Here is a 23,556-nt window from a genome sequence, read left to right as displayed (position 1 = left end):
AAATCTGGAGAGGAGTCCCTAAGGCATTTGGATGGTGCCTTGTACGCCCAACGTCTTGCTCTGCTTTCCTTTTTTACGCCATCAGTGAGGCCAGGGGGGGGGGTCCTCATTGTCTGGGCAGCCCAGGACCCCCAGACACACGACCCTGCGCCAAGGAGAGGTCACTTGGGTGCTGCTAGTGAAGCATTTTGACTTCACCCCCCGAAGGCACACTCCGTTGCACCTCAGAAAGAGAGCAATGGCCAAGATCAAACGAGTCTGTGGTACATATTGAGCAAGGTCCGGTGAAGGTCCTGTGTGAGTGCCTGGAGGCGGTTGGAGGTTGGATGGCGGGCAGGTGTGGGGGACTCCCTGGTCCTGAATGGGGTAACTGTGCCCCTGAAGGACCAGGTGCGCAGCCTGGGAGTCATTTTGGACTCACAGCTGTCCACGTCAATTCTGTGTCCAGGGCAGCTGTCTATCAGCTCCATCTGGTACGCAGGCTGAGACCCTACCTGCTGGCGGACTGTCTCGCCAGAGTGGTGCATGCTGTGGTTATCTCCCGCTTGGATTACTGCAATGCGCTCTATGTGGGGCTACCTTTGACCCAGAAACTGCAACTAATCCAGAATGCGGCAGCTAGACTGGTGACTGGGAGCGGCCGCTGGGACCACATAACTCCAGTCCTGAGAGATCTACATTGGCTCCCAGTACGTTTCCAAGCACAATTCAAAGTGTTGGTGTTGACCTTTAAAGCTCTAAACGCCCTTGGTCCTGTATACCTGAAGGAGCGTCTCCACCCCCACCGTTGAGCCCGGACACTGAGATCCAGCACCGAGGGCCTTCTGGCGGTTCCCTCATTGCGAGAAGTGAGGTTACAGGGAACCAGACAGAGGGCCTTCTCGGTAGGCACCCACCTTGTGGAACGCCCTCCCACCAGATGTCAAAAAGAAAAACAACTACCAGACTTTTAGAGGACATCTGAAGGCAGCCCTGTTTAGGGAAGCTTTTAATCTTTAAGAAATTAGTGTATTTTAATATTTCTGTTGGAAGCCGCCCAGAGTGGCTGGGGAAACCCAGCCAGATGGGTGGGGTATAAATAAATTATTATTATTATTATTATTATTATTATTATTATTATTATTATTATTATTTAAGAAAACTATGTGATGGATTGCTCGTAATTATGACGATCATTCCTGGCTCTGGAACAATGGCAGTTCCTGGAAGGCATCGCACACCCTGCTTATCTGGCCTTTCCAAAGGCCATCCTGCTTTAGCATCTGTCGATCAAGCAGGAGGATAAAGGCCAAAGGAAGCAATTATGTAAGCAAGGGTGAGCACAGCACCTGAATGCAAATCCAGGCAGGAACCGGTGCAAATCATAGCATTCTGGAGTTGGAAGGGGGTTCCCCACCCCAATCCTATGAGGAAGGCTAGGCTGAGAGAGAAAAGAGAGAGACTCCAACCACCTAGGAGGTCCTCACTGAGCGTCACAGCTGAGTGGTGGGATTCAAACCCTCGTCCCTCCTAGGTCCCGGTCCTACACACTAACCACTACACCGCCACTGCCTTTCTTCGTTTGCTGACATGGGAACAAAATATCACCCCCACCAGCCTTAGGGCTGCTCACCACCCCAATGCCACTTCACCAAGCCGGAACTCAAGGGCGCCATTTGCCCAACCCAAACCACAGCTGCCTCTTTTCCACAAGGAGGGCAGAATCATAGAATCTTAGAGTTGGAAGATAAAGGAGTTTTGGGGTTCCTGAGCGCAGCACGTCCTACCAGGAAGGCCCCAGAGGAGTGTTGCATTGTGGGCCGTCAGGATTGTCAAAGCTGCTAAAATTCCAATGTTCCATTCTTTATTGCCATCCCTTTTGCAAAGGTTTTCCCCTTCAAAGAAGTCAAGCCAGTCAAAGTGAAGCCATCTGTTTGGCTTACACTGAAGGGCTAAGGGCGAAGAATAAATTACCCAAACAAGCCCCCCACCCACCCACCCATAGCTGCCACAGCCCCTCAAATACAGAGACACACACCCTTCCTGCGGTTCTCTGTCCAGGGGAGAAGAGTTCGAGAGAGTGGGAAATCCCTCCAGGAAACATTGCCCTCTGCTGCAGGAGACGAGTTCGAGAGAGGAGCAAATCCTGCAAGGAAAAGGGCATGCTCCACCGCAGTTTCTCCCATTTGCACACACATCCAAAATCCCCCCCCAAGGCCTCAGAGGTTTGGGAGAACAACTTTCTTCCCGCAGATCAAGTCCGGTTGATGAATGGCATCCCACATCACCAACATCTCATAAGGAACAAATCGGTGGACCAGGAGCAGCTCCTTGTAATAGCAGGGGTCGAAGGACTCGAGCTTGGAGGAGGGCACGCGCACCCCCACCGTGCGGATGCCCATGTGCGAGGCGGGCGCCAGTCCCGCCCTCTCCAAGCACATGCCCAGGTAGACGTCGTCGATGGGGAACAGCTCGATGCCCAGGGATTTTTGGTAGATGGTCCGCGAGGTGAAGCCGGACATGAGGAGCCCACCGCCGCCGCAATAGGGCGGGTACGACTTGGAGGTGGTCACCTGCTCGGGGACGTAATACTTGCTCCACTTCTCGCGGATGGGGCCCACATTGGTGATCAGCTGCCCCACAAAGAGATGCTCATCGCCCGCACCCGGGATGCCGAGAAGGTAGCGCACCATGTTGTCCGTGTTGGCGAAGACGTCGTCGTCCCCGTTGAAGACGAACCGCACGCCCGGGCAGCGAGCCTCCATCCAGGCGTGGAAGAGGACCTGCTTGAGTGTCAAGTTGAAGAAGCTGTCCTGGAAGCCCCACTGCAGGATGTCCCCATGCTCCTCCGTCTCCAGCTTCAGCAGCCGGCCAAGCTTGCGGGCATCGCGGGCATTCCCCGGGACCCCCACCAGGAAGACCCTGCGGATGTGGACGCCCTCAAAGGTCCGCTCGCGGCCCCAGGTCTTGCGGATGATCTCACGGCGCTCATAGTTCCCCGGAGAGGACTTGATGGCCAGCAGGAGGAAGACCTCGTGCGAGAACTCGGGGCGCCCGCATTTCTCCGGCAAGTCCAGGAGCAGCGGGAACGCCTTGCAGTGCTTGTAGCGCAAAAAGTCCTGGATGTGGCCCGGCAGCTCGGCAAAGCCAGGGACACTGGCCACGGAGACGTTCTCGCGGCACTCGGCAGCGGGGTTGCGCCAGGGCTGGGTGGTGGCAGCAGACGTGGATGGACTTGGGGTGGCGGCTCTGGGCTCCATCGAGACAGCAGGGTCCTCGTCTGTCTGGAGGAGAAAGAAGAGCCCCATGAAGCCCACCACACCCAAGACGGCAGCTTCCACCTTGTAGCACCAACGTCGCGACATTTCCACCTGGGAGAGAAGGGGAGAACAGAGTGGGTGAGAGGCACACGAGGTGTCAGAGGTGCTGATGTGGCTACTCTAGAGTAACGACTCCTCGCAGCATAGTCTTTTTAGACTTTTATTGAGTGCTGATTATTTACAGTGGTCAGAACGATCTATATACATGCTTACGGTGAGGTGTCAGAACCTCCGAATGGAGATTGGCGTGTTTTCTTCCAGCAAAGAAGCTTTGGGAGACCCAACCTCTTCCCCCCACGTTTGCGTCTCAATTCCGGAGTTGGGGGAATTGGCCTTCCCCCCGTGCTCACACCTTCCTGTCCCACCTGGGGCATGGGCTCCGCAACCTTGCCTGAGCCTCGGACACCACTTCCTGACTCTCCGCTGGAGGCAGAGCTCTCCCTGCTCTCCCCAGCGCTTGGGGATGGGCTGGAACTTAAGATGGGAGGGACTTCCCTGTATCCCTTGTCCCTCACACGAGGGATTCCTGTGTTTCAGGGGTTGGGCTGAATGACCCTGGGGGTCCCTTCCAACCCTACAGCTCAGGGAATGAGGTAGATTCTCTCTCACACACATACGCCCACCTAGGACTGATCCAGACATGAACCAGGAGTAAACCACACCATGCAAATAGGAGTTGACTCTTTTCTAGCCAAAACAGGATCTGCACAGGGTGTCAAGCCTAGTGAGCACAGCAACTATTCCCCAGTAGTTCTTACCCCCATGAAGCAGTCGCAGAGACTGAAAGTCCCCGCCTGCCCATAGCCAGCTAAGTCCCCTCCTCTCCAGGGTTTTCCCCAAGCAATTGGAGACTGCACCTACGAGCAGCCAACCTTTCCTCCACCATTTTCATGCCTCTTCTGGTTCTGGGAGACAAAGAGGGGACACAGAAGGAAGAGACCCTTGTTCCTCTCCTGCCTCAGATTCTGGACTTCTCTCTGCCACCAACTCTCTCCGCTCACTAAGCTGTGTTACCTCTTCTGCTTCTCGTACCACACTCCTTTCCATCTTCTCCTTCCAGCCATTCATCATCGTCCCACCTCCAACCCCTTGTTCCTGAGCCTTCTTCCTATGGGGGTTCCTTTGGGTGTCCCCAGCCGTTTCCTCCCACCTCAGTCCCCTCCTCTTCAGGACTTTCCCCAAGCAATCTGAGGCTACGCCTGGGTGCAGCCAACCACGCTCTTCATCCCTCTTCTGGTTCTGGCAGACCAGCAGGGAGGGGAGTTGGTCACAACAGGAGGGGGCGATACCCGTGACTCTTCCCCAGCCAGACTCCTCTCAGCCTCTTGGCCTCCTTCCTCTCCAGAAACCTCTTCTGCCTCTGATTCTGGACTTCTCTCTGCCACAGCCTCTCCCTGCTCACTAAACCCTGTTGCCTCTTCAGCTTCCACCACCTCCTCCTCCCATTCTTCTCCCCCATCGTCTTCCCACCACCAATCCCCTGGCTGTGAGCCTCTTTCTCTGTGCCCAACCAGCCCATGAAAGCAGGACCATCCAAATGTCCTTATGGCTGGCTGCCTGCACTTTGTCTTAGGGACTCAGTGGCCCTATAGACGCTATGGGGTGCCAAACCCCGCCAGCCAATGCTCAGGGATGATGAATACCATCCAAAGATCCTAGTCCTCATGTTTACCATAAAAAGGGTGACCAGTGGGGAACTGCACCTGATGATCGGATTAAGTTGACAGTATTTCCTTGGACTTTGCTATTTTAACTCATGTGCAACTACTCATTCCACATGCTTATTTTACGGTTCTGCTTTTCCTCTTTTAATTTTTGCCTGTTAAAATTGAGATAGGGCTGAAAAGTGGAAACATAGCTGGATGGTACTGTGCTACAGTTAGAAAATTGGGGGGGGGGTCAGCAGGGGACAAAGAAGGGAGAGTGGTGGCCAGGTGGCGAAAGAGTGGGAATAGGGTGAGAAGCAACAATGGGTTATTTTCTGATTGATTAAGATGGTCCGAAACTGGAACGTTTTATGGAGCTGGTTGATACACCTGGGAGATCCGGAGTCCAGGGGAAGGGGGGTAGAATTAGATAAAAGTGGTTAAAGGTTATTATGATAGAAGAAATGGAAAAATGTTGATGAATGTATGGAAAAACTTTGGAGTATAAATTGTGAGGCTAAAGGAAGAATTAGAGATGGACGGGAAAATAAATTTAGATTTGGATTAATTAATGAATTATAGGTTGAGGACAGTCGATGTTGTTTTTTCCTTTGTGTAGATTAGAATTGGTTGTGAAATAATGGAAAAATTGTGTCAGAATGATTTAAGATGATAAAGGAAAATTGCTTAATTTAGATTTAATAAATGGATCCGGGGGGGGGGGAATCGAGGAAGTCCACAATGTCAAGTTAATGTAAGAATTTATTATGTTTTATTTTTGCTTTTTTGCGTTTGTTTTTGTATTGAAATGTTTGAAAATCAATAAATATTATTTGGGGTGGGAATTTAATTTTTGCCTGTTGTTGCAATCCTCCTCTCTGTTTTATATACATTATAAAAAGAAAATTGTAATAATAAACTTTACCCCAAAGGGTGTGTGTGTGTGTGTGTTCAGCAACACACAGAAGAGGACAGGCTGCTCACTATTGATGGAACCCATCCCAGTTTTGGAAGAGCAAACATTCGAAACTAGCACTAGCTTAACCCCGGGGCAGTTTCCATACAGTAAGGAGGAAATGCTGGGAAGGGAGCAGGAGGAGGAAGAAGTAGCCTATCGGTGTCCTGGAGCAACCAGGGCTCCATCCAGAGGGAAGACTCTGTGCAAATGGGAGCCTCGAGCACCTTGGTTTGTTGATCCTAGCAAAGCAACATAATAGTCTTATTTGTACCCCGCCCAACTGACTGCAGATGGTGACAGCAGTCACGAAATTAAAAGATGCCTGCTTCTTGGGAGAAAAGCAATGACAAACCTAGACAGCTTCTTAAAAAGCAGAGACATCACCTTGCCTACAAAGGTCCGTATAGTTAAAGCTATGGTTTTCCCAGTAGTGATGTATAGAAGTGAGAGCTGGACCATAAAGAAGGCTGATCACCGAAGAATGGATGCTTTTGAATTATGGTGCTGGAGGAGACTCTTGAGAGTCCCATGGACTGCTAGAAGATCAAATCTATCCATTCTTAAGGAAATCAGCCCTGAGTGCTCACTGGAAGGACAGATCGTGAAGCTGAGGCGCCAATGCTTTGGCCACCTCATGAGAAGAGAAGACTCCCTGGAAAAGACCCTGATGTTGGGAAAGAATGAGGGCCCAAGGAGAAGGGGATGACAGAGGACGAGATGGTTGGACAGTGTTCTCGAAGCTACCAACATGAGTTTGACCAAACTGCGGGAGGCAGTGCAAGACAGGAGCGCCTGGCATGCTATGGTCCATGGGGTCACGAAGAGTGAGACACGACTAAACGACTAAACAAACAAACAAAACAACTGACTGCATTGCCCCACCCACTCTGGACGGCTTCCAGCATATACAAAATTATATATATATATATATATATATATATATATAGGGTGCTTTTTGTTCCAACGAACCTTTCCCCACAACCACTTACCCGATTGTCCTCAAATTTGCCCACAACATCGGGACCCCATTTCTGAAGAAGTGTGCATGCACACGAAAGCTCATACCTATGACAAACTTAGTTGGTCTCTAAGGTGCTACTGGAAGGATTTTTTTATTTTTATTTTGATCGAGACCCCATGTGAGAGTGTCTCTATCCACTTACATTGTCCATACACACACCTAGGACAGGTAGAAACCTGGATTTGTATACCCCAAAATTGCCCCCTCCAGTGGACATCCTACGAACAACATCCAACATACTGCCAAAATCCCGCCTACTCCCCATCCACCCCACCAATCAAAATCCAACATACATCCAAAATCCCGCCCACTGGCAAAATAACGGCCACTCTCCACCCCACCACAGCCCACCCCGGAGAACAGACCTCTGCCAGGGACCAGGCCACCCCAACAGTAGCCCACTCCCAAAGGACCCCCTCCCGCCATGGAGGTACCTACCCCAGAGATCCCCCCACTCCCCAGAGATGCCCCCCTAGGTCTTGGTCTTCACCATCCTACCCGATCCACAATCCGTGCCCTCCACTTATATCTCGCCCAATCCACGATCCCCACCCTCCACGGAGATCTCCATACCGACACGAAACAGCACAGTGGGGCCTACAGGGGAGTCTGAAGGGGGACTCTGAGGGCCCATTTAGGGCCAACAGGGACTCTGAGGGCCCATTTCACAGACTGACCCACAGTGGGGCCTACAGGGGAGTCTGAAGGGGGACTTTGCGGGCCCATTTCACAGACTAAGCCAGGGGTCATCAAACTTTTTCAGCAGGGGGCCAGTCCACTGTCCCTCAGACCTTGTGGGGGGGCCGGATTATATTTTGGAAAAAAAATATTAACGAATTCCTATGCCCCACCAAATAACCCAGAGATGCATTTAAATAAAAGGACACATTCTACTCATGTAAAAACACCAGGCAGGCCCCACAAATACCCCTGAGATGCATTTTAAATAAAAGGACACATTCTACTCATGTAAAAACATGCTGATTCCCGGACCGTCCGCGGGCCGGATTTAGAAGGCGAATGGGCCGCATCCGGCCCCTGGGCCTTAGTTTGGGCACCCCTGCACTAAGCCAAAGTGGGCCCTATAGGGGAGTCCGAAGGGGGACTCTGAGGTCCCATTTAGGACCTACAGGGACTCTGAGGGCCCATTTCACAGACTAAACCACAGTGGGGCCTCCAGGGGGTCTGAAGGGGGACTCTGAGGGCCCATTTAGGGCCTACAGGGGGGTCTGAAGGGAGACTCTGAGGGCCCATTTCACAGACTAATCCACAGCAACGCGTGGCAGGGTCAGCTAATAATAATAATAATAATAATAATAATAATAATAATACATCACGCATTAACAAACCTTCCCCATACAGGGCTGCCTTCGGAAAGCCTCGTGCTCCACTTCCCACTCTGCATGTGAACAAAGGTGTTCTTGTGCAATTGAAGAAGTCCATCAAGGAAGGATGTGAAGCCGCAAGCAAATAAGTTGGCTTCCCTGACCTGCAGAGTGCAGAGGACACTCTAGCCTTTCGTGGCACGAAATAGGCAGACTGCGGAGGGGAGTCCTGTCCATCTACTTAAAAGAATCATAATTTAAATCATTTTATTATTTCTACCCAGTCCATCTGGCTGGGTTGCCCCAGCTGCTCTCTATTTGAGATGCCTCCATGAAATGGCTTAGAGCAGGAGGTGCTCTTGTAAGCAGCCCCCCAGAGGTGGGGGGGGCCTACACAACAAGGGACCAGGGTTGAGTGGGCAGAGCTTGGCGTGTAGAAAGGTCCCAGGCTCAATCCCAACTGGCAGCATCTCCAGGTGCTTTATTTTAAAATTATTTATTTAATAAAATTGTATAACAGCCTTCATCCAAAGATCATGGGGCAGATCACAACATAAAAATACAAAACAAGAACACAAAATACTGGGATATTTTGGAACGTCTTTGCCAGGCACCTTGTGGAGAACATTCCACAAGAAGAAGAAGAAGAGTTTGGATTTGATATCCCGCTTTATCACTACCCGAAGGAGTCTCAAAGAGGCTAACATTCTCCTTTCCCTTCCTCTCCCACAACAAACACTCTGTGAGATGAGTGGGGCTGAGAGACTTCAAAGAAGTGTGACTAGCCCAAGGTCACCCAGCAGCTGCATGTGGAGGAGCGGAGACGCGAACCCGGTTCCCCAGATTACGAGTCTACCGCTCTTAACCACTACACCACACCGGAGCCGCTGCAGAAAAGGCCCTGTTCTCATGCTGCCACCCTCCAGACCTGTCTTGGAGGAGGCGCACAAAGACTGCCCTTGGATAATGATCTCAGGATGGCTTATATGGGGAAAGGCAATCTAGTATTGCTCTCCTGAGCAAATGCCAGTATCCTGGAAGAAGCAAAGATCACCCGTGTCGAAGCAATGATTCTTCAACATCAACTTCGTTGAAATGGTCATGTTGTGTGGTTGCCTGATTATCGTCTTCCAAAGCAACTGCTCTATTCTGAACTCAAGAATGGAAAGCGAAATACCGGTGGACAACAAATGAGATTTAAAGATGCTCTCAAGGCAAATCTAAAAAAAATGTAGTATAAACACCGACAACTGGGAAACACTGGCCTGTGAGCACTCCAGTTGGAGAACAGCATTTACCAAAGGTGTCGTGGGCTTAGAAGACACTCGATCTCAGGACGCAAGGGAGAAACGTGCTAAGAGGAAGGCACGCTTGGCAAATCCACACCGTGATCAACTCTTGCCTGGAAACCAATGTCCCCACTGTGGAAGGACGCGTGGATCCAGAATTGGCCTCCACAGTCACTTGCGGACTCATTGTTAAAACCGTGTTTATGGAAGACAATCTGGCTATGAGGGAAAGAAGAAGAAGAAGAAGAAGAAGAAGAAGAAGAAGAAGAAGAAGAAGAAGAAGAAGAAGAAGAAGAAGAAGAAGAAGAAGAAGAAGAAGAAGAAGAAGAAGAAGAAGAAGGCCGTCTTAAGGTCATCGGGCCCCCTTGCAGGGATCCCTCGGGTGCCTCCCCCACTCTTAAAAAAAGGAAAGCTCTTACCTGGCATGCCGGGCGGTGGGGGCGGCGGGAGCCTCACGGCGGCCCCTGCACCTTACAGCGGGGCCGCGCTGTGCCATAGGCTGCCCACCTGTCCGATGCCGGATTGAATGGGGGAGGGGGCGCCGCTGCTCCGTGCGGCCTTCCTCCCTTCTCCCAGCGGGCCGGGGTCCCTGGGCAGGCGACTCCGGCGCTTGCTGGGTCCACGACCGTTTCCTTCCCGCCAACAGGGCGCTGGGTTTCATTGGTAGAGGTGATGCCATGTGGCGTCACCTCTACCAATGAAACACAGCGCCAGGGTGAGGGATGACCCTGGCGTTGCAGAGCGGAACAGGGTCCTAGTGCCCCCGTTCCGCTCGCTTACCTCCCTGCTCTCCCGGCGCGGCTGGTGGAGGGAAAAGGGAGGCCGCCGTGCAGCTCCCCCACTTGCCCCATAGGGCCCCCTGATCGCCCAGGCGCCCTGGCGCAATGCGCCACTAGAGTCAATGGGCGAGCTGGGCCTGAAGAAGATGAAGAAGAGAAGACTTGGCTACGAGGGATAGAAGAAGAAGAAGGAGAAGGAGAAGGAGAAGGAGAAGGAGAAGGAGAAGGAGAAGGAGAAGGAGAAGAAGAAGAAGAAGAAGAAGAAGAAGAAGAAGAAGAAGAAGAAGAAGAAGAAGAAGAAGAAGAAGAAGAAGAAGAAGACACTGTTCTGAGCCATTTTAGGTGTTACAGATCAAAAGCAGCACTTTGAATTAGGCAGCTCCTAATGTCAAGAGAAAATAACGGCAACATATCTGCAAAGGCAGAATATTAAAAGCATGATAAAACATCAGACATTAAAAACTTCCCTAAACAGAGTTGCCTTTAGATGTCTTCTAAAAGTCAAAGAGTTGTTCATTTACTTGACATATGATGGGAGGGTGTTCCACAGGGCGAGCGCCACTACCGAGAAGGCCCTCTGCCTGGTTCCCTGCAACTTCACTTCTTGCAATGAGGGAATCGCCAGAAGAACCTTGGAGGTGGACCTCAGTGTCTGGACTGAACGATGGGGGTGGAGACACTCCTTCGCGTATACTGGGCCAAGGACGTTTACGGTTGTACAGGTTAGCACCAACACTTTGAATTGTGCTCAGAAACGTACTGGGAGCCAATGTAGGTCTTTCAGGACCGGTGTAATATGGTCCTGGCAGCCACTCCCAGTCACCAGTCTAGCTGCCACATTTTGGATTACAGTAGATGTAGTTTCCGGGTCACCTTCCAAGGTAGCCCCACGGAGATCGCATTGCAGTAGTCCAAAGCATGCACCACTCTGGCGAGACAGTCTACGGGCAAGGAGGGTCTCCACCTGCATACCAGATGAAGCTGGTAGACAGCCGCCCTGGACACAGAATTGACCTGCACCTCCATGGACAGCTGTGAGTCCAAAATGACTCCCAGGCTGCGCATCTTCAGGGACACAGTTACCCCATTGAGGACCAGGGGAGTCTTCCACCCCCGCCCACCCCCTGTCCCCCCAAAACGGTACTTCTGTCAGGATCCAACCTCAATCTGTTTGCCACATTCCATCCTCCAACCGCCTCCAGGCACCCACACAAGGGTCCCTCCCTCTATGAGCCTAACTCACAAACAAAATACAATAATGCTGTAATACTGATTGCAACACCATTCTTTGTAGCCCTGAACTGTGTGTTGATGGAGGGGGATAGCTTTAGCAGGAGACTCTTACTCTCAGGGTCATGGGTTTGAGCCCCACCTTGGCCACTGCAGGGGGTTGGTCTAGATGACACTCGGGGTCCTTTCCAACTCTACAATTAAATTTTTAAAAAACAACACCATCACAGCAGGCTTGTCCCTTTGCACCTTGAGGGTCTCTCCTCTTCATCTAGGCAAGCTCTGGACTGTAAACACCCTGCCTGACTCTCAGGGCCGTCATAAGCATATCTGGCGCCCTGGCGCCATGGTGCGAAGGGCCCTCCGGTGCCCCCCCTCGCCCCGTTTCCCAGCGCGGCTGTCTGGCGGGCGCAGCACGGCTGCAGCAGGTGCAGCAGCGCTGCGCCCCCTTGGCAGGCCGGCGCCCTAGCCCATTGCGCCACCCAGCCTTGCCTTAGGGCCGGCCCTGCTGACTCTCCAAGGCATCTGAAGGACTAAGTCAGTTTCGCACATGACAATGGTTAAGTCTCCCATAATTTCCTTTTCTCTGACCTGCGGTTATAATTATTCCCAGATCCTCTTCCTCCTTCCCAGCCAAGACTCGGTCTCTCTCTCTCTTTGTCTCTCTGCGTGTGTGTGTGTGTTGTGGCAACAAGTCCCACAGAGCCACTGGTGCCAAGCGCTTGTTATCTCCCTGTTTGCTTTCTCCAAGCCATAGGCTCCAATTAAAGGAGTTCCCAACCTACCCCTTATCTGGCAATACGTCTCAGCAAACAATTTGCGCAGCAAACCAGTCCAGAGACGTTTCAAAGTGCAAAGGCAGCAAGGGACAGATTCCCAAAATGCAAAAGAAAAAAAGAAAAGAAACTTTAAAAATCATTTCAGGGTGGTGAAATGGAGTCGTAGAATTGGAGGCTTGGAAGGGATCCCCGAGGGTCATCCAGTCCAACCCTCTGCAGGGCAGGAAGCACAGCTAGAGAATCCCTGTCAGGTGCCCCCTCGCCCCCGGATCTCTGCTTAGAAACCTCCCAACGCTGCCTTTCATGGGAGTCCACTCTGCCATTGAAGGACTCTTACCCTCAGAAACTTCTTCCTGATGAGAAGCCGGAATCTCCTTCCTCACCCTTTGAATCCGCCAGTTTGGATCCTGCCCTCTGGAGCAGCAGGAAACAAGCCAGTTGCATCTTTGACTTCAGCAGCTCTTTGGTCTGTTTTGGAGAAAGGAACTCCCTGCACCCTGCGGCAAATTTAATTCCCGGTTCCAAATACTGTACTGAACCTTCCTCTTCTCATCTGTCCTCCTGTTTTGCTCCAGAGTACAAAGTCCTACCTAGAGACTTGCACCTGGCCTCCGCTTGCACCCAAAGCCATTGCTTCCGCTCTCACTTCCCTTTCTAGCTATTTTGGGGTCTGTTCTGCAACCTCCTAGTCCAGTCTGACACTTTCCGGAAGCCATTAATAACTCGGTTTCCTGCATCGACTTTGCAAAGGCACAGACAGACTCCAGACCAGTTGGGAAATGCTCGCTTTCATATATTTATCCCAGCGTGCATCACTGATCAAAACACAGGGAGCTGCGTCATTTACCAGTCGGGGGGGGGATGGACCAGATGACCCTGCAGTGGCTTCCCAGCAGGTTTCGAGATTGCACCTGAGGATTTCTGCAGGAGCCAAGTTTCTAGACCTGAGTCAACAGTGTGATGCAGCAGCTAAAAAAGCCAATGCAATTCTGGGCTGCATCAATAGGAGTATAGCATCTAGATCAAGGGAAGTAATAGTACCACTGTATTCTGTTCTGGTCAGACCTCACCTGGAGTACTGTGTCCAGTTCTGGGCACCAGGCCCGGCTCTAGGTAGACCCCCGGTGGCGCAGGGCACCATGGTGCCGGCCCGCCAGAAAGGCGCCGCAAGCTGCGCCCGCCCGCTGGCCGGCCGGTCCGCCGCGCAGCTGCGCCTGTGGGAGCCGCGCTGCGGGCTGCGCCCACCCGCCCACCGCGCTGGGAAACGGGGCAGGAGGGCGCCAGAGAGATCCGGCGCACCACAGCGGCAGGGGCGTTTAAGACGGCCCTGCTGGGCACCACAGTTCAAGAAGGATACTGACAAGCTGGAACGTGTCCAGAAGAGGGCAACCAAAATGGTCAAAGGCCTGGAAACGATGCCTTATGAGGAACGGCTTAGGGAGCTGGGTATGTTTAGCCTGGAGAAGAGAAGGTTAAGGGGTGATATGATAGCCATGTTCAAATATATTAAAGGATGCCATATAGAGGAGGGAGAAAGGTTGTTTTCTGCTGCTCCAGAGAAGCGGACACGGAGCAATGGATTCAAACTACAAGAAAGAAGATTCCACCTAAACATTAGGAAGAACTTCCTGACAGTAAGAGCTGTTCGACAGTGGAATTTGCTGCCAGGAAGAGTGGTAGAGTCTCCTTCTTTGGAGGTCTTTAAGCAGAGGCTTGTTGTCTTTGTCCATGGAGTTTTCTTGGCAGGGATACTGGAGTGGCTTGCCAGTTCCTTCTCCAGGTGGATCACGTTTAGTCAAAACTCTCCACTATGACCTGTCCATCTTGGGTGGCCCTGCATGGCATAGCTCATAGCTTCTCTAAGTTATTCAAGCCCCTTCGCCATGACAAGGCATTGATCCATGAAGGGTCAATGCCTTGTCGACAAAGGTCTGTATAGTTAAAGCTATGGTTTTCCCAGTAGTGATGTATGGAAGTGAGAGCTGGACCATAAAGAAGGCTGATCGCCGAAGAATTGATGCTTTTGAATTGTGGTGCTGGAGGAGACTCTTGAGAGTCCCATGGACTGCAAGAAGATCAAACCTATCCATTCTTAAGGAAATCAGCCCTGAGTGCTCCCTGGAAGGACAGATCGTGAAGCTGAGGCTCCAATACTTTGGCCACCTCATGAGAAGAGAAGACTCCCTGGAAAAGACCCTGATGTTGGGAAAGATTGAGGGCACTAGGAGAAGGGGACGACAGAGGATGAGATGGTTGGATAGTGTTCTCGAAGCTACGAACATGAGTTTGACCAAACTGCGGGAGGCAGTGCAAGACAGGAGTGCCTGGCGTGCTCTGGTCCATGGGGTCACGAAGAGTCGGACACGACTAAACGACTAAACAACAACAACAAGCAGAGGCTTGACAGGCATATGTCAAGAATGCTTTGATGGTGTTTCCTGCTTGGCAGGGGGTTGGACTGGATGGCCCTTGTGGTCATATTCTATGATTCTATAGACTTCATGCTTTCGGAAAAAAGGATGGGTTTGTATGGAACGCCAGAAGTTGCTTTGCACTGAGTCAGACCAGGCCTAATGAGCAGCTCTCCCCAGTAGGTCTTGCCCCAATGAGGCAGTTGCAGACCCCACAAAAGTCCCAGTTTCCCAGGGATAGTTCCAGAACTACCAAAGCTGTCCCAGTTTCCCTCTTGACCCCAGAATGTCCCGCTTTCCCTCTTTCCTCCATGTCTCAGAGAACAATTAAAAGCTGTCTGCATGTAGGTGCATAAACAGAGCCCTGTTTATCCGGAAAATAAAATCCCTGCACCAAATGAAGCTGGCCTATGGAGCCCTGCCTATAATTTTGAAGGCAATGGTCACCAATCTGCTTCAAAGTCTTTCCTTGTCATGCTTCCACAGCCAGCCATTTCTCAGAAACGCAGGGAGTGTCTCTTCTTTATTTATAATGTCATTTATACTGTTATAAGAATTTTAAGGTCTTAGAAATGTTCATAAATGTACAAGGCAAACACGTACAGTACATAAATATATAAACCAATGACTGAAAACAGTACATTAAAAGTCCTGACACCATTCTGTCCCTCCCAAATTAACCTCGAATTTCTCTGCAAGGTCGAAGGAAAATGGAAAAGCCTCCCCATTGTTTTCTCATTCACAAATCCTGTCTTAATGGTATGTTTGTGTATGAATAGGGTGAGCCTGTGACCTGGCATTACAAAAAGACTGGCCAGGCTCCACAGGTAATCCAATCAAGTGACCATTAACAGGTAACCTGCTAGACAGGAGATAAACTACACACTCAGATTTCTGTTGTAGGCCGCCCCTTCTGTGATGTATTTATGATGTATGGAGGGGTGGTCTTGAGCTCCAGGGCAGGGAATTTCAAAATGTCTATATAAGGGCAGGCACACCTTTGTTCTGGGTCCTCCTCTTCTCTCCTGCGTGAGAGGGGGCACCCTGTTGCAACAGTTCAATAAAGATCAAGCTTACTAGCTGCTTTGCTTCTCAGTTTCCTCTGGTTGGCCTCTGTTATTTTCTCCTACCGATGGAGAACCTACAAAGGACTCTATAAGGGCTCTTGTGTACCCCATAAGGGAATAAGGGCAAATTTTGTTTATTACAGTAACAGCAAGAGCTTATCGACAGTGGAACAGACTCCCACGAGAAGAGGTGGACTCTCCTTTCTTGGAGGCTGGGTGGCCATCTGTCTGAGATTCCTGCATTGCAGGGGGTTGGACTGGATGACCCTCAGGGTCCCTTCCAACTCCACATTTCTACGATTCTCCCTGTTAACAATTCCTGCATTGCAGGGGGTTGGATGAGATGATCCTCAGAGTTCCTTCCAACTCTACACTTGATTCAATGCACCAGTCTTCTCAGGGGCTGAAGATCCCTAAGAACTGAGGAATCCAGATAGACTGTCACTGGACCTGGAGGTTCCGAAAGAAGAGCTGGATTGCTAGATCAGACCCAAAAATCAGCATTCTGTTCTCACCGATGCCCTGCAAGAAGGATTCCAGCAAAAGTGCCCTCTCCCCTCCTGGGGATGCCAGGCACATTGCCTCTGACTGTGGAGCACAGCCCCCCTGACTAGCAGCCATCAATAGCCCTCTCCTCCTCCATGAATTTGGCCAATCCTCTTTTAAAGCCATGCAAGTTGCTGGCCACTCCTGTGGCAGGGAGTTCCACAGCTTACTCTGAGCACCTGTGAGAGCAGGAGCTGGCCTGATCCCATCAGGTTCTTCTTCTGTCACCAGTGGAATGTTGCAGGGCTGCAACAAAACCAGAGGCCGCGTCAAAAAAGGGACCCCACCTCAAGTCACATTCCAAGCACACCCACCCCACGGCATTCGCCTTTGCATTGCACACAAAACTGGCCCCAATAAAAATACAGCCCAGGACATTCTGCTAGTTCAGAATGCAGCTAAGCTGGTTTCTTTGCAGGTGGAAATTGTCACAAGCCTCTTTGGACTCAATCCAAGGTGGCCAAACATGAGGCAAGGTCCACCCAGGGCAGTCCTGTATGGTGAGGAGGTCAGCCGTTTCACACAGAATCATCAAATTGGAAGGGGTCCCCAAGGGTCATCTAGCCCAACCCCATGCAATGCAGGAATCCACACCCAACGTGGGACTCAAACCCATGACCCTGAGATTCCAGTTGTATAGTTCTGTTAATCTAGCTGTGAATCCTAGTTGTGAACTGGTTCTCAAAGTCAGGCTGAAAATGAGCGACTGGCCCCTAAGGCATCACCCAATGAGCTCTGTGGGGCTGAGCAGGGAGATTCGGACCCTGGTCCCTCCCTGGTCCTAGTCCAGCACTCTAACCACTGCACCACCACTGCCTCCACAAATCTTAGCTAGATATGAACCATGGCAGGGGGTTGGGCTGGATGACCCCTGGGGTCCCTTCCATCTCTACTGTTCCACGAATGGTCTAGCTCAGCAAAAGGTAGCTTTGGCTACATCAACCTGTCCTGTTTAAATCTTTTGGGTAGCCAAATTCAGGGCGACCGCTATTCAGAGTAGACTCACCGAAACCAGAGCAAGCTCAGTGAGCCACGCCAGCTGATTTTGGCAGGTTCTGCTCCGAGTGAGATGCCACCTCTGGAGGAAGAAGTGACTTTTTTATTTTGCAAACGGGACCAAAAAACCATTTCCAGAGAAAATACGAATAAATCTGTCCTCTGGGGAGGTTGCCAGAGCGCAGAGCCACAACTGGTTCTGCCACCCAGACAGTCCCCGGGAGACAACAGTTTCTCAACGGGGGACCAGAAATGCCTGTAGGGCGAGTCGCTCTTTTGCAAGCAGGCCCCAGGGCACGACAGGCCATAATAATTTGCCGAAATCTGCCCCAAATGAACAGTGAGTCACCGGAGGCTGAGCTTGGGTGCTCGATCTCCAGTGAACTTGGAGATCTCACGGGACCTGAAATCCAGGGGTCTGGGGGGACCCCAAGTTTAGCGGGAGCCAAAAAGGTGGTGAAGCAGCCCACCTAGTACAGCATCCTGTCCTCACAAGGACTGGGGAATTGAGATAGAACCCTGGAGGTTCTATAAGAGTACAAGAACACTGCTGGATCAGGGAAATGGCCCGTCTAGTCCAGCATTCTGTTCTCACAAATACCCATAAGGACCGAGGACTCACGATAGACTTCCTCTGGACCTGGAGGCTCCATTAGCACATACGAAGAGCCTGGCTGCTGGATCTGGCCAGTGACCCACTTAGTCCAGCATTCTGTTCTCATAGCAGCTGAATCATAGAATCATAGAATCGTAGAGTTGGAAGAGACCACAAGGGCCATCCAGTCCAACCCTGCCGAGCAGGAAACACCATCAAAGCATTCTTGACATATGCCTGTCAAGCCTCTGCTTAAAGACCTCCAAAGAAGGAGACTCCACCACACTCCTTGGTAGCAAATTCCACTGCCGAACAGCTCTTACTGTCAGGAAGTTCTTCCTAATGTTTAGGTGGAATCTTCTTTCTTGTAGTTTGAATCCATTGCTCCGTGTCCGCTTTTCAGGAGCAGCAGAAGACAACCTTTCTCCCTCCTCCATATGACATCCTTTCATGTATTTGAACATGGCTATCATATCACCCCTTAACCTTCTCTTCTCCAGGCTAAACATACCCAGCTCCCTAAGCCGTTCCTCATAAGGCACCGTTTCCAGGCCTTTGACCATTTTGGTTGCCCTCTTCTGGACACGTTCCAGCTTGTCAGTATCCTTCTTGAACTGTGGTGCCCAGAACGGGACACAGTACTCCAGGTGAGGTCTGACCAGAGCAGAATACAGTGGTACTATTACTTCCCTTGATCTAGATGCTATACTCCTATTGATGCAGCCCAGAATTGCATTGGCTTTTATCTGACCTATTGCCACTTTTCGGAAACCCCATAAGCAGGATTTGAGTGCAAGAGCAACTCTCCCCCCTCCTGCGGTTTCCTTCAACTGGTGTCCAGGAGCATTGATACCTCGGACTCCGGAGGGCAGAGGAGCATGCAAAATAAAACACGCCAATGCTATTCTAGGCTGTTGCAGCTTAGAAATTTGATTTATTCACATATTTAGGCCTGGATTTAGATGGAGGGAGTGCAAACCTGACAGCCTGGTCCTCTCATGAGGGGTTTCTTCCCCACTAGAGACCAAAGCATCTCCAGAGGGGAAATGTCAGGTTCTGCACTTACACTTACACAAAAGTCTCTGACCAGAATCTCACTCACATTTCCACATGGCTGTCAACTTGGGAGCCATAATCCTGTAAGCCAGAGGTTCTGCCAACTGGACATTTCCCCATAAATGGTGCCAGACTACTAGCCATCTCATTCACAATGGAAGACTCCTCCGAACAAAAGATAGTGATCAACTTTTAGGAAACTGTTAATTTCTCTTTGTGTTTAGGAATTCACACCTGGGAGGGGTAAGAGGAGGACTAGGAGAGGTGTCAAAGGTGCTCAGATCTCTACCTTGAACCCTCCCTTTTTGTGAGGTATTGATTATGTAGCTGTGATGTAGGAATGATGTATTTTGGGGGTGTTTCTTGGTGATGGGAAAACTGATAAAAGTGGAGGTTCTCTTTTGTTCTGGGTTCCTTCCTTGTTCTCCTGCGTGAGGAGAAGGACCCTGTTGCAGCAGCAAAAATAAAAGGCTTTGCTTCTCAAAATTCTCTGTTATATTCTCCGACCGATGGAGAACCCCATAAGGGCAGATTTTTGCTTATTTAAAAGACAACTTAAAACTAATGACTATTCAAAACTATATAAAAGTATCCCGCACTTAAGTAAATAAGAAAGAAAATAAACTTATTCTAAGTGACCTATAAATCAAATCACCTGACAAGATGCCGGCTATATACTGTACTCTCGTTTCCCTGGAAATATCTTCCTCAGAAGGAAAAAGCTTTTTAGTTTGGTTTTTTTTAAAAAAAAATATCTTAATGTTTAAACTAACTCAGACTAGAGCAGGGGTCCCCAGACTTACCGCGCAGCGGGCCGGTGCCCGCTGCGCCGACCACGCGGCGGGCCGGAGGGCAGGGGAGTGCGCGCGCAGCGGGCTGGAGGGCGGGGGAGTGCGCGCCCGTGCGCATGCGCACACGCACACGGTCGGGAAAAAATCGCCGAAAATCGCTTGTGCGCATGCGTATGGGCCTCCCCCGACCCGGAAGTGCATTGGAAATGACCTCTTCTGGGTCGGGAGAGGCCCATACGCATGCGCACAAAGGATTTTCGGCGATTTTTTGCCGATTTTTAAGATCGTCGCCGCGCCGCCCGCCGTAACAGCAGGCGGCAGCAGCGGGCGGCGGGGGTCGTCGCGGGCCGGATTAGGAGGCCGATTGGGCCGCATCCGGCCCGGGGGCCGTAGTTTGGGGACCCCTGGACTAGAGTAATGAACTCCACAAAAGGTTGAATAAAACAGAGCAGTTGGGGAAATTTTCCCAAAGAAAGCTGAAATTGTTCGTTTCTCCCAGAGGATACATTGTATTTACAAGTCGAAGACGAGCCGAAAATTCTGAATCCTTAGCAACTTGTGAGAGAAGCTGCAAAGGACAATGGCTTTACCCAGCAGGCTCCAGTACAGGAAAAGACTCAGGAGCTTGGTCTCTCAGTGAGACGACAATAAGCTAAAAACAAAAGGCTCAAATAAGATCTGGCTCTGGGAGGGAAAGAAGAAGAATGAGGGGAAAAGAAAAGGGGGACAGGAATGGGAACAATTGAAGGAGAGGGGAAGAGTGTGTTTGGTATTGGAGTGGGCAAGAGAAGGAGTGGGGTGAAAGACACATAGAATTATTAAATAAGGGTTGGAGAAAATGGTATGAAAATGGATTGTTACAAGGAACTGGTCGGGGTTTACAGGGAATTGCCAACCGGGGAAGGGAGGGGGGTAATAAAAAAATAATAATACGTAATTTCTTTTGGGCAGGTGAGTGAGTAATAAAGATTAAGGATAATTGGGAATATTTTTTAGGGAATTTAAAGGCTAAGGGGTTTTTATAGACAGAATATTTTCTTCTTCTTTTTTCTTTTTAAGGGAATTTGATATGATATAAAAATTTAGTTGATTACGTGAAGATTAAGACTGTATTAATAGAGAAATATGTTAAATTGTGAAGATTGCTAAAGCTGGGATTAAAACGGATTTGGGAAGGGAGGAACGGGGAAGTTGATGAAGATAGGAAGAATGTTTAGATAAGATTGAAATTTATTTTTCTTTTTTTCTTTTTCTTCTTCTTTATTTTGGTGGTGTGTTTTTTTAAGCAACGCTTTCCTTTTTTTGTGCTCTATGTAAGATAAAAATCTATGTTATTAGATTATGAGAGATGTATAAAGCTGGAAAATCTTCAATAAAAATTATTTTAAAAAAGAAATAAAAAAGAAAGAAAGCTGAAATTGTTTTAACGTAAGGTTAGATAACCTCCAAAGATTATTAATCAACAAAAAACATCTTCTTGCAAGATTCAACTAATGGCTGTGCAAGTTTACTAAAGCCAAGGTGTTCTAATCTAGTGGACATATCTCAAAGTTTAAACCACAAGCTGCATCAGCCTTCTAAAGTAAAGGTGTTCAAACAAACATAACTCTGACAAACATAATATAAGAAGGATGTTGACAAGCTGGAAGGTGTGCAGAGGAGGGCGACCAAGATGATCAAGTTACAGGTAGGTAGCCGTGTTGGTCTGGGTCGAAGTAAAATAAAAAAAATTCCTTCAGTAGCACCTTAAAGACCAACTAAGTTTTTATTTTGGTATGAGCTTTCGTGTGCATGCACACTTCTTCAGATGCCTGAAGAAGTGTGCATGCACACGAAAGCTCATACCAAAATAAAAACTTAGTTGGTCTTTAAGGTGCTACTGAAGGATTTTTTTTTTATTTTACTTAAGATGATCAAGGTTCAGGAAACCAAGCCTTATGAGGAATGGTTGAAGGAGCTGGGTATGTTTATCTTGGGAAAGAGGAGGCTGGGAGGAGAAATAAGAGCCATCTTCAAACATCTAAAGCAGGCATAGGCAACCTTGGCTCTCCAGATGTTTCGGAACTACAACTCCCATGATCCCTAGCTAACAGGGCCAGTGGTCAAGGATCATGGGAGTTATAGTTCCAAAACATCTGGAGAGCCAAGGTTGCCTATGCTTGATCTAAAGGGCTGTCATATGGAAGATGGAGCAAGCTTGGTTTCTCCTGCTCCAGAGAGTAGGACTTGAGCCCATGGCTTTGAGTGACAAGAAAGGAGCAGCTCTCCATGGTTTTAGTCCAACCTGGAGATGCCCTCAAAGGATTGACCTCGGGTTCCCCTGCATGCGGAGTGAATGTTCTGCTGAACTACAGTCCTCCCTAGAAATGAAGAAAGATTCTAGTCCTCTTGGTTCCCAACAAAAGGATGGCATAAATAGGAATACCGGACGCTGTTGAGTTTCCCAGCTCGGGAATGTCCACACCGACTGGCAGCAGATCTCCGGGGTTCGGGGAAGGGTGCCTCTTCCAGCCCTACCTGGAGACACTGTGGGGTTCAAATCCCCCCCACTCAGCCATGAAAGGTCTGGCCTGGGGAGCCACCCATGTGGCCTCTCAGTCTAGCCTACCCCGAAGGATTGTTGTACAGTTCACATGTAGAGAGAGAGAGAGCCACATTCCCCCTTCTCGCTGGCTGGGATCTTTGGAACTCCCTGCCTCAGGAAAACAGCCCAGATCCTTCCTGGCTGAAGATTTCCTTGTTCCAACAGTCTTTGGGGAACGGACTCCTTTTAATGAAAAGGTTGCTGCTGTTTCTATCGTACATTTAAAACAGATTTTATAGATATATATAGTCTTATTTCTATCGATGTTTAACTGCTTTTCAATTACCCCCCCCCCCAAAAAAATGTGGTTCTTGTTTTTATATGTCAGCTGCCTTGAGTCCCTTTCACGTGGGGTATAAATAAATACATAAGAATAAATGAAAGCTTCATCTGGAACAGTCTGCCTCTTCTAGCTCTTCCAAACTACAACTCCCAGAGGCCCCAGCGGCACGGAGGACATCAATCCCTGCAGGGCTGATCACGGCTGTGCCTGTTTACTGCTCAGTATAGCTCTTCATTATTATTATTTGATTATTTAATTTTTATACCATTTAACTCTTGCCAGTTCTTTATTCTTTTTATAAAAACACCTTCATCCAGAAATAGCGTTTAACGGCTGCAAAGATTTATAATAGCTAAAAAGCAAACACTAAGATTGTAAAGCAATAGCTAAATGCTAAGGTTATAATAGCTTAAAAGTGTGTAAGATTATAACAGATAAAAACTGGAAGGGGGGAAAAAGCACATGCTCCACTACACCAGAATGGGTTGAGAAAAAATTGGAAACTTTGAGTAAGATACAGTAATTAATTACAACAAGCCCCACGTGTTAATGGGGAGGAAATAGATTTGATTATTATTATTATTTTGGCAATGTTTTGGATCAACAAGCTCAGGGACAAAGTTCAGCTTGATGCCGCATTGAAACTGCTGTGACCATATTACTTTATCATGGGTTGGTTGTGCTTATCTGAAGAATAATTCCATGCATGTACAGACACACATCCTAATTCTAATTGGGGGGTTTTGCCCACCCACCCCCCAATAAAAGCACCAACGCTTCTGAATGGACTCACTCACCCAGAGCCTGAGCCTTCTCTCCGCCTTGCAGGACTCCGGCAAAGAGTCCGTCTGCCTCGCGCACCTGGTAGCCTGACTCACCTGGGCAGGTAAGGGGGCGGGGC

At 49.6% G+C, this 23,556-nt stretch overlaps 1 protein-coding gene across 4 annotated transcripts; it reads right to left on the bottom strand.

Moving 5' to 3' along the window:
- Nucleotides 1-1,829: 1,829 nt before the first annotated feature.
- Nucleotides 1,830-23,549, bottom strand: B3GNT3 (UDP-GlcNAc:betaGal beta-1,3-N-acetylglucosaminyltransferase 3). 4 transcript variants are annotated; one of them, XM_035120806.3, is made up of 2 exons: nt 12,664-12,894; nt 1,830-3,350 (listed from the first exon to the last, which is right to left on the bottom strand). In XM_035120806.3, the coding sequence occupies exon 2, from the start codon at nt 3,342-3,344 to the stop codon at nt 2,199-2,201; it is 1,146 nt and encodes a 381-aa protein (XP_034976697.2). In that variant the 5' UTR covers nt 3,345-3,350; nt 12,664-12,894; the 3' UTR covers nt 1,830-2,198. The 4 variants fall into 4 exon arrangements, with proteins under 4 accessions (XP_034976697.2, XP_088529002.1, XP_060131415.2 ...); XM_088672876.1 differs by lacking the exon at nt 12,664-12,894 and adding an exon at nt 23,453-23,549 and having other exon boundaries at nt 1,836-3,350; XM_060275432.2 differs by lacking the exon at nt 12,664-12,894 and adding an exon at nt 12,139-12,215 and having other exon boundaries at nt 1,836-3,350.
- Nucleotides 23,550-23,556: the final 7 nt, after the last annotated feature.

This window comes from Zootoca vivipara, chromosome 6 (assembly GCF_965207765.1).
Source record: "Zootoca vivipara chromosome 6, rZooViv2.hap1.1, whole genome shotgun sequence".
Taxonomy (NCBI): domain Eukaryota; kingdom Metazoa; phylum Chordata; class Lepidosauria; order Squamata; family Lacertidae; genus Zootoca; species Zootoca vivipara.
Note: the sequence above shows the minus strand (reverse complement) of the source record. Positions and strands in the feature narration are given on the sequence as shown.